The sequence below is a fragment of the Lithobates pipiens genome, unplaced genomic scaffold, assembly GCF_037356315.1.
Source record: "Lithobates pipiens isolate NorthernLeopardFrog02 unplaced genomic scaffold, aLitPip1_a1.2 Scaffold_23, whole genome shotgun sequence".
Taxonomy (NCBI): domain Eukaryota; kingdom Metazoa; phylum Chordata; class Amphibia; order Anura; family Ranidae; genus Lithobates; species Lithobates pipiens.
In genome coordinates, this window is record NW_027507785.1 from 193531593 (window position 1) to 193545149 (window position 13557).

Below are 13557 nucleotides of genomic sequence, written 5' to 3' on the forward strand. Positions count from 1 at the left end.
TAAAAAAAAGTAAACCTTAGGCCAAATATATAATAGTATTAGGGTTGATTTACTAAAGGCAAAAAGACTGTGCACTTTGCAAGTTTAGTTTCTCCAGAGCTTAGTAATGGGGGTAAAGCTTCACTTTGCAAAGAATACCCAATCACGTGCAAAGAAAATAAAGAAAAGCAGCATTTTTGCTTGCACATGATTGGATGATGAACATCTGCACATTTACTAAGCTCTAGAGCAACTGCAAACTCTATTTGCCTTTAGTAAATCAACCCTAATAATATTAGATATTTAGCCTAAGGTTTACATTTCTTATCTCACCATGTCTACACATGCTAACTTTTTCCCCATTGAACCTAATTCACTAAGATGTCAAACATGGTGTATTTAAAAAGCGGTGAAAGGATTATCACATTAATTACGGTAATCAGATTTGCCATTTGTGTTAAGCATTATGTTCAATCAGTTGAACAATATTTATCATCAACGTTCTTCAATTAAAAATCCAGCTCTTGGTAACATTCACTATAGTCATAATAAAACTAATGTTATATTTTGTACAAATTACAATTTTCACTGATGAATAAATCAATTTAAAAATCGATTGGTAAATCAGCAAATTTAGAATTTGTGTTTTTTCCTGAATAGATGCATGAAAATTCGTTCAATCTTACATTTGCACATTTACCACTCGAGGAATGTCATAATTACACAGCTATGAATAAACATGTATAGACCCAATAATGTAACAGGTTTCTATATAGGAAATTGCAATTATATTAGGCTGCAAACATCCCACTGACAAGCTACTGAAGGTGTGATGGTTCACCATCAACTTTTGTTTTACAATGAATAATCTTTAGGAGAGTCACAGTACATTGAGATGGCCATTAATCCAATTCTTCAGAAGAAACTCCATCTTGTTGTTGTTTTTTGTCACTCCTTGCTTCTGAGACTCAGTTTACACCATGCAGGTGCAATGGAGTGTCCCTGCCATTTTTGCGTGTTTCTGCACATCACGTATAGGGCAGCCCATTCCCTTCAATGGGCTGTTCTACGCATGAGAAACACTGAAGTCCTTGACCCTTTTAAAAAAACTTGCTACACCAAAACGCATGCTGCTGCAGCAAGAGTTAATGGCACCGCGACAGGTCTGAAAACGGTTAGTTTCTTTCTGTGCATTGCGGGAAAGCATACAATTTACAATATTGCAGGAATACAATACAATCCTTGCAATACACAAGTGTGCACTTAGCCTAAATTATTCTTTGTTTTGGATTTTCAGTACTGGTTATATTCTAAAGTTAAATTATGCACAGCTAGCATCTTATCTAACTGTGCTATATAGAGACTTGTGAGTCTCTTAGGACCCATTGCATTTATAAATGATGTTATAAAAGGCAGCTCTTCCTAATGCGCTGAAATATTTTACTAAACAATATGTTTTATCATGGGAATTATCATGATGCATTTATTGGATATTTGGTTATAAATGGTAAATATCACTAGTTATTGTATAAGAGAAAGTCCAGCTTACCTGTGTATAGCTCAACCGGAAAGCTTGATTTACTTGCACATTGATTATTTACAGATGTTATTATCACATCATACACACTTCCGCATGGCAGTCTGCTGACCACACAACCAATCTCTGTGCTGTTACATACAACATACTGCTGAGTATGAGTTCTCAGCACTGATAGATAACTCAAAGCTCCTGGAGCTGCTTCCCAACTCAAGATTGCCTCTGAGTCAGAACAGTTCATCTTAGTAACCACATTCTGAGGCTGGCAAGGGGCTAAAATGACAAGAAATAAATGTATTACAAATATTGAAATCATTTAATTACAATAAAAAGAATAATTTTGATCCTCATTTCAATTATGCAATAAACATGATTTTTTTATTTATTTATTTTTTCACCAAAATAATCAAATTATTTTGTATCTTTGTACAGAAACCTTACCAGTTATAAGTGTCTCTGGAAGAGTAGTTGGACCTGAACATTGAGCATTGATGGCTGTAACTGTCACAATGTACGTCCGCCCACACTTCAAATCATCAATTGTGCAGCTTGTGTCCTCGGTTTGACAGAAAAGACTTTCTACTCCAGGGCTGGTGACATTTGAGATATAACTGATTGCCCCCGAGGTTCTACTCCACGATAGTGACACAGAATTGTTGTAGCAAATGATTTGTGGCAGATTCAGCACTGGGATACAGGGAGCTGCAAAGACCAAACCGTTCATTTTTATATATCATTTAGATATATGAAAACATCTAAAACATGAATATGTGTTAAATACATTTATAGAATAGTGATGTCACCAGGCCTTCATTTTTGGAAAGCGTTAAAAAACCTATGCACAAGCTTTACAGGAAACCTATTTTGTGCCCATTCAGGAAAAATCAGCAGATTTGCTTTAATCCCTCACCTGTTCCCAGTTTGCACTTGCCTTATCTCAATTCTCTTCAAACTCTATGGGTGGGGCTTATCGCCCAATGTGGGGACGAGTGGAAATGCACTCACTAATTGCTGAACTTCAGGCTAGGAGCTGTGGTCATGTGACAATCAACATGAAGGTATTAAGGCAGGTCTTCCAGCCTTAGACGTGCTTAGAAGTGAGCGGCAATGACACTGTTGCTCTCTGTACTGACTCCATTACCTGAAGGCACTTCAGACACTCTTATGCTTAGAGGGCGCCATCCTCAGGTGTGCAGCATTTTGAATTCGGTACCGCTGAGCCTGTATCAGGCTCCACCAATCCAGCAGTTCGTGTCACCTTTCTCCCAGTGGCACATCCCATCGTTGCTTTGAGATACAGAAAATGCTCTCTTACCCTCTCTTCACCCACCATGCTTGCTCTCTTCCATAACTCCAGCCTGGATCCCTAGACTCTCTGTATGTGCGGGCTTGGTTAACAGTAACCTTACTAAAGAAAGGCAAACATACAGGAACAGTTCTTGTAAAGCAGCTTCTCACACACATTCTTCTACAGAGTTCTCTAAGTGCCACATAAAGTGACTGTACCTAAGGCAGATTGCAAGTAGTGCAAAAAGTCCACAGAGGACATGATCAGATGCTCCCAGTCCAACGCCCCCATTAGGAACTCCGATTAGGACTCCCATCACCCCCCCAAAGGGGTGATGACTCCGGCAGACTAACAGCTACATTTTTGCCAGCATTTCTGCAGGCAACCCTAGCAGGAAGTACACAGGGCATTTCAGTGTTCCAGCAATGACTGTGATGTCAGTATGAGGGGCCCAGGAAGAATGCAGAGTCTCAGGTGTGGAGTGTGAGCCGGACAAGGCCTTCCTCTGGAGGAATGACACAGAATTTGTATGCTGTGCATTCTGGGGGCTCCTCACTGTGGTGGACCCTTATGATCTTCTTTAATTTTTGTATTGAAAACTTTCATCTATTTGTTTATGACTGCTGAGCTTTGTAGTCCCATCCATGACTTCTATGCCCATTAATACCATCAGCAATATGGACTCCCCCATAGCCTGATGAAGGAGCATGCATGCTCCGATCATGTGCCACGCTCACTGCACCTGGCGCTGACATCATCTCTGCTCGCCCAGACAACCTAGGAAATTCTGGAATCGACCAGAACCAGGGTTTCATTTGGCTTCACACTGCAGGAAGAGCATGCATTCACTGACCAACCACAGCTGTGACCCTACATCTCATTGATGATTACTCTTTTATCTATATCCTGTTGCCACTTTCTTGATTCCCAGTAAAGTGCTTTTAATGCTACACTCAGAAGCAGTGGGGGCTGTTTTTTTTGGGGGGGTGGCAAACAATACACCCACAGCCGCCTAACCCCCTCTTCCCCTGTGGGTCGGTCTTTCGGTCGCCCATCAAGCGGGCAGCGCTTCCCTCCAGGTGACGAGCAGCGGCTTCTTATGCATCCCCTTACAGCGGCAGTGCGTCTCCTCCCTCCTCCTCTCTCCTCCTTTTGGGCCAATAGGATCGCTTCAACTTTCGGCCAATCAGGAAACGGGTTTCAAGACCCACTTCCTGATTGGCCAGGAGGAGAATCAGAGTGACAATGGAGAATATTCATTCGCTATTGTCACACAACTGGGTGGGCTCAGGGTGCTGTGCTCTGCGCCCTGAGCCCACCCTTTTTCAAAGCCCATTAGAGCCTCAGGCTCTAATCACATGCTTAAAAAAAAAAAAAACAATTTGAATCCATGTGCCTAGCGCCCCCCATGTGGATTAGGGGGACGGATGCATGGATGGGGGGGCGGCACCCCTGCCCCACTAATGGACGGGTCACCACTGCTCGGAAGGTTCTGCTTACTTCCTTGTTCTAGCCCTTTTTATGTGGATCTCTGGAAAATTGGCAGAAAAATCTAGCCAATCAATTCCTCAGTTCCACCACACATCTACATAACAATTTGCACCTGGCTGGCTCAGTAACTTGAAGAAATTAACACATACAGGAGAAAACAGCCATGCTTGACCAAGATAGCGGCAGAACATGAGTCAGCACAGCAGAATTTTTTTTAACCCATTGTAGGCACCTGCCTACATGTTTAGCACTGAGAGTCACAGGAAATACCTGGCATTTCCAGTTATTTAGGACCTAATGGGACATTGCATGGGAAGTCTGCACTACCACATGAAAAGTCTATAGCCCTGTGTACACTATAAGGAGCAATAGCTGCCTACACAGAACTTCCTTTACTCCTGGCAAGGGAGCAAAAGTAGGGTAAGTACAGTATGTACCGTATTTTCTGGCGTATAAGACGACCTTTTACAGTAAAAAAAATAGACAAAAAGCGGGGGTCGTCTTATACGCCAGGTATAAAGCTGGGGTTATCATATGCCAACTGCCCGCTGGATGTTAAGTGTGCAGTAATACTGTATACATACAGTATACACCGCTGAGCCAATCCCGGCAAGCAATGTATTTTATTAATGAATACAGTGCCTGCTCGGATTGGAGTAACAACCTCTGCCAATCCGAGCAGGCTACATACTGTAGCCTGCTCGGATTGGCTGTGAGAGTCAGAGGCGCAGGCTGATGATGTTGCAGCCTCTGCCAATCTGAGCAGGCATTGTATTCAATAATAGAATGCATAGCTCGCAGTGATTGGCTCAGGGCGGTATATTGTATGTATACTGTGAGACAGCATGTTACCCGGTGCCAACTTTGTTTCTGAACAAACGGTATTACCGCACAGGGGGGTCGTCTTATACAGTAAGTACAGCACAAAACCAACATTTTAAATCGAAAAGTAGAGGGTCGTCTTATATGCCGGGTCCCCTTATACGCCGGAAATGCTAACTTCCTAATGCTTTTATCTACATTAGCAAAGCACAAGTTCACTTTAAAATTAGGGGTACCATATCAGAAAGTGGCCTGAGGCATGCCTAACATATAGCATGTAATACTGCATTGAGCTGTAGAGTGCTCTGAGTACACCCGGAAGTACAGTGTAACCAAAAAGATTATGAATTGCGGCTACATTGAAACTCTCTCTAATGCCTTTAGAATTTCCAGTAGTGTTTAGAAAGTCAGCACCAGAGGAGGAAAGGCTTAGGGCTCATGCACACAGGACGTTTTTAAAAACGCCAGCTCTACAGCAGTTTACCAGAGTTTTTACTTTAGCGTACCGAAACAGAAGATAGTGGGTGGGAGGACTGTAAAAAGTATGAACCTATCTTTTAAAGGTTAAATTCATATTTGTTAAAAATGTATTTGTAATTAAATTGTAATTTAAAGTTTTTCTTTTAATAGTTTTAACCCTGGACTGATCATGTGACTAAAGCAGAAAAATCCCCCAAGTTAGTGGTTTGAGGAAGTACGAATTGGTAAAATCTATTTATGGGTTTTAATACAAATGGCAGCAGGGAACAATTATTTATATATAACAATTCATTCAAAGCTAGACAATCAGTTTCTTCCTGTTCTTCAGGGACAACCTCACTTCCTTATTTCTGAATTCTGCATGGGGGCCTCTCACTTTCTGAAAACGTTGTCCTTCTCTTCTACACGCCCCGCCCCCATCCCTCCTCGCCTTTTTAGACAGACATGCCTAGACCTGCCCAGCTCCACCCCCATCTCTCCTCTCCTTTTTAGACAGGCATGCCTAGACCTGCCCAGCCCCACCTCCATCCTTCCTCTCCTTTTTAGACAGACATGCCTAGACCTGCCCAGCTCCACCCCCATCCTTCCTCTCCTTTTTAGACAGGCATGCCTAGACCTGCCCAGCCCCACCTCCATCCCTCCTCTCCTTTTTAGACAGACATGCCTAGACCTGCCCAGCTCCACCCCCATCCCTCCTTCTCTGATCTCCTCCTGTCTTCCTAGCCTCCTTTTGGATAACAGTTTCTCCTGAAAGAGAGGGGAGGGGAGAGAGCATTGGAAGTAGTTTCTGCTTGTTAGAAACTGTAAGATAGATTACAATGCAACATGATGCAGATTTTCTACAGTGTAGAAGCTGGTGATTGTTTCTGCATGGCACTGTGATGGCATGTGTGCATGGTGTGGTACTGTGATGGCATGGTGTGGCACTGTGATGACACTGTGTACATGGTGTGGAACTGTGTACATGGTGTGGCACTGTGATGGCACTGTGTGCATGGTGTGGTACTGTGATGGCATGGTGTGGCACTGTGATGACACTGTGTACATGGTGTGGCACTGTGTACATGGTGTGGCACTGTGATGGCACTGTGTGCATGGTGTGGCACTGTGATGGCACTGCGTGCATGGTGTGGCACTGTGTGCATGGTGTGGCACACGCCCGGCTGAGGGAGCTACGTGTGAGTAAGTTAGCTACAAATGAGTTTAAGGCTCTGTTTCCACTAGCGCGTCTTGTCATGCGACTTTGGACACATAAAGTCACATGACAAGTCACAGCCCATTGATTTCAACAGCAAAAGTTGCCATCTATGTGACTTTGAAAAGATGCCTGTACTACTTTGATGTGACTTTGATCCAGAGTGTAAATTTGGATCAAAGCTGCACTCAAAGTCGCACAGCTTTGGAGTCGCTCTAGTGGAAACGTAGCTTAAGGTAGAGTGTGACTTTGGAGTGTGACCTTTATGCAACTTTACACTCTCTGAATCAAAGTCGCATCAAAGCATTGCAGGTACATTTTAAAAGCCAGTGATTTTCAAAGTCGCATAGATGGGAACGGGTGCCACTGAAATCAATGGGCTGTGACTTGTCATGAGACTTTATGTGTCCAAAGTCGCATGACAATTCATACTAGTGTAAACAGAGCCTCAGTCTACGTTTCCACTATTGCGACCCCAAAGTTGCACGATTTAGAGTGCAACTTTGAGTGTGGGTTTGATCCAACTTTACACTCTCTGGATCAAAGTCGCATCAAAAGTCGCATAAAGGCATCACAGGTACCTTTTCAAAGTTGCTGATTTTCAAAGTTGCATAGAATGGGTACCATTGAAATAAATCGGCTGTGACTTGTCATGCGACTATGCGTCCAAAGTCACATGACAATTCATACTAGTGGAGCATTAGTCTACGTTTTCACTATTGCAACGACAAAGTTGCACGATTTAGAGTGCAACTTTGAGTGCAGCTTTGATCCAACTTTACGCTCTCTGGATCAAAGTCGCAATGAAGCATTGTAGGTACCTTTTCAAAGTTGCTGATTTTCAAATTCGCCACCCCCCTGTGTCCAGCTCCATTCTCTTCTCCTGTGCACAGATATACTGTATATGTGCCCTGCACCTCCCACCCCCCCTGTGTGGATGGGGCTTTTTATTTCTTAATTTTTTCATAAATTAGGATGTACAATGAGAGAACACTGGGCGGGAACCTATGATCAGCTCCTCCCATACTGTATATGCTGGCTACACAGGAACAGTGTCCCTCCCAGGAAGTGACATCAATAGCTTTCAGCAACCACACCCACTGGCTGATTTTACTCTCAGTAGGAAGTAGATTCAAAGTCATGTGACGGCACTGGATTCTGCAAAATAAGGGTAGAAAAACTGTGATTTTTTCATTTTGAGACATAAGGCTGAACTTAACTCACAATAATGATTGCAGAGAAGAATTTAAGTGTTAGGGTGGACTGCCACTTTAAGTTTAACGTGTTTGCAATGTATATAACTGATCAGTGGAGGATTGTTGTTTCCTCAGTAAATGAGCAGCTATACTTAAAGTGATTGTAAAAGCTTTATTTTTATTTTTTTAAATAAACATGTTATAGTTACCCGCTCTGTGCAAAGGTATTGCACTAAGCGGCCCCAAACCTCCACTTTTGGGATCCCACATGGGCGCTCTTGGCTCCTCCTCTTCTTTGTGTGCCCTCATGTGCCTGTCAGTTTTGATGACTGGGAAGAGGAAAGCAACCAGATGGGCTAGGAATTTCTGCAAGCAGTGGAACTGAGATCAGTGGCCACTAATAATAATAATAATCTCCACTGGGAAGCAGAAGGTGATGTGATATGCTGCTCACTCCTTTTGTGTTGCTTTGCCAAGGGACTGAGAGTTCCTGCCTGTAATGGGTTGTTGCTGAACTGACAATAGACTGTCAGTTCCCTCAGGAGTGAACCAGCAGGAGCTGTACAAAGAGGAACCAAGTTTGTACAGGTGGAAGGAAGAGTCTGTAAATAGGGAGGATGTGTCCCTGAATTGTTGTTGTTGTCACACTGGACATCCCCTAATCACTTACCCCATCCATGTTATCGTCCCCTAATAAAACTATATAAAAAAACAAGCCAAAGACTGATTTGCGCGTCCAAATGAAATAAGGAAATTCTTTGTGACTGGCTGTGCAGCAGTAGGGAACCCTAACTTCAGCAACTCCTACAAGGTTAGTGCTATATAAATAATAGGGGCTGACACAGCAGTTCACCACAATCTGATTGCAATAGTAATTCACAACTCACCAGTGTGCAGATCTACTCCAAGACTTGGTTCACTTGTGCTCTCTCCATTTGTTGCAGAGATGGTCACTACATACATCCGTCCACATGATAATCCAGAAATATCACATGATGTTCCAGATGAATAGCAAACGTGATATTCTCCATCTGCACCAATTGCTAATGCAGTGTAATTGTTTGCTCCCAGGCTTCTTTCCCATGTAATGCCGGCAACATTAGTCACACAATCCACTTCAGCAGTCACATTTTGTGGAACACAGGGAGCTGTAAGAAAGAAGGATTTCAAGTATATGTAAAATGTGTTAATGCATATGGATAGATAGATAGATAGATAGATAGATAGATAGATAGATAGATAGATAGATAGATAGATAGATAGATAGATAGATAACCAATCCACTTCTAGATTTTATTGTGAAAGCTTAAAGTGGATGTAAACCTAATTCATGAAAAGCTGGGCACATAAATCTGTAGTGTTTTCTGTCTCTTGCTGCAGGGTTGCTAGTACATTTACCTGCCAGGTAAAGTTGACCTGGCCAATTGTTAGAGGATCAATTGACTCCACCCTAATTCTGGAATTGCTGCACTTCTCTCTTCTGTCACTAGATGGCTGGGTATCTGGCGACATTAGATAAAACAAGGGCATTGCAATGACCTATTAGGAATAGATAGTGTATCTTAGCCAATGGGCAGGGATCTTCTTGGGTCCCCTGGCCTGCTGGGAGAGCCTATTTATTTGGGTGAGGTCAGGTGATCGGGGTTCTGTGCCACCTGGATGGCTGTCTGGGTGGATGTGTGTTGTGCTGCTAGGCCAGATCCCGGGGGCATCTGGCAGCTAGGCTATCTGTGGGCCTATCCAAAAGCAAGAGAGCAGAGTAGGGTTGGAACTGTAGCTTGCAGTCCAACCATAAATGACGTTTCTGCCGGCCAGAGAACCTGTCATGGTCAGAGGTAGAGGGGAAGCTGTCGCCATTAAGGGACCAACCACCTTATTACCAGGGACCACAGTGAGTAGCTGAAGCAAGTACCAGAGCAGTACTCTCACCAACCAAGGACGGTGAAGAATTAAGAAACTTCAGCAGGTGTTAAGCCAGGGACCCAGCCAGCGTAGGTGAGCTTGTGTGTCAAGCCAGGGACCGAGCAGGCCAGTGGGGGTGAAGCTTGAGGTGTATCTGTGAGTGCCAAGCTAGTCATTTCAATCCCCTCTTACCGTTTTCATTGGGTTATCCTCAATAAAGTGTATATACCCTCAAGCCAAATGAGTCCAGCGTTGCTCAGTTGCAATCTACTGCTCCACTGCTGCATACTTAGTATCGCACTTTGATCTTTCTTTCGTACATAATCTGGAGCCAGCTGTCTCTTCTTGGTTCTTGCAGCTCGCTTGCCAGGTCTTTCCATTATTGCTGTGTATAAACCGATGCCTCCTGGAATATGTGACATGAATATCCCAGGAGGCTGCAGGAGCAGTTTTTCACATCTTTCTCGCCTAGGCGAGAAAGGATGCTGGATGCGGGGTGGACCATGAATGCACAAAAGAAGGTAGATAAACATAAAATAAAAAAGGATGGAATTTTTAAATAGTGATTTAGCTAAAGGGACAGTATGGCAGATCAGCTTGCTTTGCAGTTCTGATTGTCTAATAGAAACCTTGGACTGAGCCACTGCTCTAATAACTCATTAGAATTTTGTAAACAATCAGCTTCTTTCAGCACAACTGAAAAGTTATTATGCTATCAACACAAAAAGAAAACCAAAGCTCCTCCTGTTGGCTGTATAGACTACAGCAATATTTAATCTCAAAGTGGTTGTAAATCCCACTTGGTCATTTTTTTCTACAGGTAAGCCTATAATAATACTTAATACTCAAATATGTTAAAAACAGAAAGAAAATATGTACAAACCACTATACATTTACTTCACAGTGGTTATAAAGGATATGTTTTATTTTCTTAAAAAAACAATAAAAAATTATACTTACCTACTCTGTGCAATGGTATTGCACAGAGAAGTCTCTTTCCTCCCCTTCTGGAGTCCCCGGCCAGCTGCTATGAGGCTCTCGTGCTCCTACCCCTGCTCCCTCCTCACAGGATTTGATTGACAGCAGCAGGAGCCAATGGCTCCTGCTGCGGCCTCTGTATCCTGTGAGAAGTGTTCTGCTGCAGAAAGGCACAGAGCTCGATTGAGAGAGTAACGGGGGGGGGGGGGGGGGGGGGGAGGGAGGGAGCGATACAGTTACTGGGACATTTTCTAAATTTTCTTACCATAGTGCAGGAGTTCCACCCAGAAATTTAACTTTTGCAGATTGGATTCCTCCTCCCCTCTGGTGCCACATTTGGCACCTTTGAGGAGGGTGCAAATACCTGTCAAATCCAGGTATCTGCTCCCACTTATGGGGGAAACATCGCTGCAATATTGTGCGGTGACCTACTCAATGGCTGACCCTGTCCCTTCAACCCCTCCCCCCCTGCAGCCTTCTGGGAGACACACGGGTCCCAGAAGACAGAAGGGACCATTCAGAAAGTGCAGTGCGACTCGCAAATGCGCAGTAGGAAACAGGCTGTGAAGCCATAAGCCTTCACTTCCCGTTTCCCTTAGTAAGGATGCTGGCGCCTGCACCCGGAGCTGATGGATGGGTCCGCTTTGGGTGACAACATTGCAGGCTCCCTGGACAGGTAAGTGTCCATATATTAAAAGTCAGCAGCTGCTGTATTTGTAGCTGCTGACTTTTTTTTTATTTTTTACCCAGGCGGAACTCCTTCTTTAAGGTAAAACATGTTTTGCCTTTAGAACCACTTTAGGATAAGATTATAGATCAAAATGTCCTTGAAAGCAAATCAGATGCAGGATATTGGACCCAGTGGAAATCTTCTGTGCAGGGTGCCCAATCTTCTTTCTGGCTGAACTTGATAGAGCAGCACCAGTGAGAGGACTAAGCACCGTGCACAGAATATTTCCACAGGATCCTGTAGTGTACACATACAGGTAAGTTAGGTCACTAAAGTTGTAGGAAAAAAAATATGTTTTAGCTAATTTTGCTTTAAAATTACTTCATTATGTATTAATGGATTAGAATGTTCTATTCCCACCTGTCTGAAAGGTGTGTGTACCACTGACATTACTGTTGCAGTATTGGCCAATTCCTTCAATCACCATGTTATACTGATGACCACATTGGAGATCTTCAAAGGCACAGCTTGTGTTTGACGTCTGACATACATATCTGTCTCCATTGCTTCCTGTCACATTACTCCTATAATTTAGAGCTCCAGTCATGTCCATCCATGATGCAACCACAAGATTGGCACTTACTTGGGACTGTACGCCAACAGGAGAGCAGGGCACTGGAACCAAAGATAAGATAAAAGACAACCAATTAAAGTAGTGTATGCATATAATAATTTATCCTGTCTGCCCTGATCAACATGCAATTAAAAATGTTTGATGAAGTCATTTTATTTTTCAAGAAATATCTATTTCGAGACCCAGTAACATTCCTACTGGGTGTCTCTTTGGCTCGTTGTTCTCAGTTTGGTGGGAGGGCTTAGCAGGCTGCTGTAAACATCACAGCAATCTGCCTTCGATCTTTTTTCAAAATCATTATATGAAAGAACACATCCCTGGAATCCCTTTAAATGTGAATGCTTTTACCTGCTGGCCACTGTGTGGTACACACTTTAGCTGTACTGTTTGCTTACTGGATGCTTGATCATGACCGTCCAAAGGGATGCCATGGATGTGTTCCTTCATATGACAGTCAAAAATAAAAATATTGATGGCAGAGGAAGCTAATAGCTGTGAGAGGAGGGCCAACAACTTTACCGATATAGAAGAATGGGGAGGAGCGATTGACGATTGAATGAAATTGTTCGGGCAAAAAATGGTGATGGGCTTGCAGGGAATTTAGCAAATCTGCTTCAACACAGGGTAGGACTTGCTACAAGGATGGAAACAAAAGATAACGAGGGAGTTCAGCTTTAAGAACAGACTTCCAGACATACACAAAAATGGCAAGATGTGACCAAACTGGATACTCAGTGTGCAAGGTCAATATCAACATCATGTGAAAAGGAACTAAAGTAGTTTCATGATTTCGGCATACACTTGTACCAGAAGCCATTCAAGCTATTTGATATCTAAGTGGAAGCTGCCTACAAGTTATAGATGCGTGCCACAATTCTCATTTTAGAATTATTAGTTATTCAATCTGTCAGATTACTAGGTTGTATAAAGATACACTTATCCTTGGAGTTCCACAGATATTTTATTATTTACTACTCTCCAGGTGTATGATGATTTATTTATCTGTGTTTCCCCATACAGAAAAATGTATAAGCATGTAATAAATGTTTTCAGTGGCTTCTGTTCCCAACAATGCAATGCAATATGTTTTCAAAAACACCTGAGAGAACAAACCTATATGCACATATAAGCACAGATATGCAGAAACATTTTGACAACCAAACAATTATAACGTGTTCTCCTGCTAGGTCAAACATTGTCAGAATAGATCGGGGAGATCTCTAGAAAATGTAGGAAAGTACATGGACAAAGCAAATAGAGTAGCTTATTTTTGTAAATAACTATCCTGCACTGCAGTACAGTCGGTTAGTTTTTGTACTGCTGCTCCCTCTTGCAATCTGGGAAGGGGTGAGGATCAGGTTCATCACTACCATAGGCTTGAGGCA

At 42.9% G+C, this 13557-nt stretch overlaps 1 protein-coding gene across 1 annotated transcript in view; it reads right to left on the bottom strand.

Moving 5' to 3' along the window:
• The window catches only part of LOC143927129 (fibronectin type III domain-containing protein 7-like), an 82741-nt gene that overhangs the window by 10769 nt on the left and 58415 nt on the right, over window positions 1-13557 (bottom strand). The window contains exons 12-15 of the mRNA XM_077451085.1: window positions 11959-12213; window positions 8876-9136; window positions 1958-2218; window positions 1529-1789 (exon numbers count right to left, since the gene is read on the bottom strand). Coding sequence (XP_077307211.1) covers window positions 1529-1789; window positions 1958-2218; window positions 8876-9136; window positions 11959-12213 — 1038 coding nt within the window. The remainder of the gene's footprint in view (window positions 1-1528; window positions 1790-1957; window positions 2219-8875; window positions 9137-11958; window positions 12214-13557) is intronic.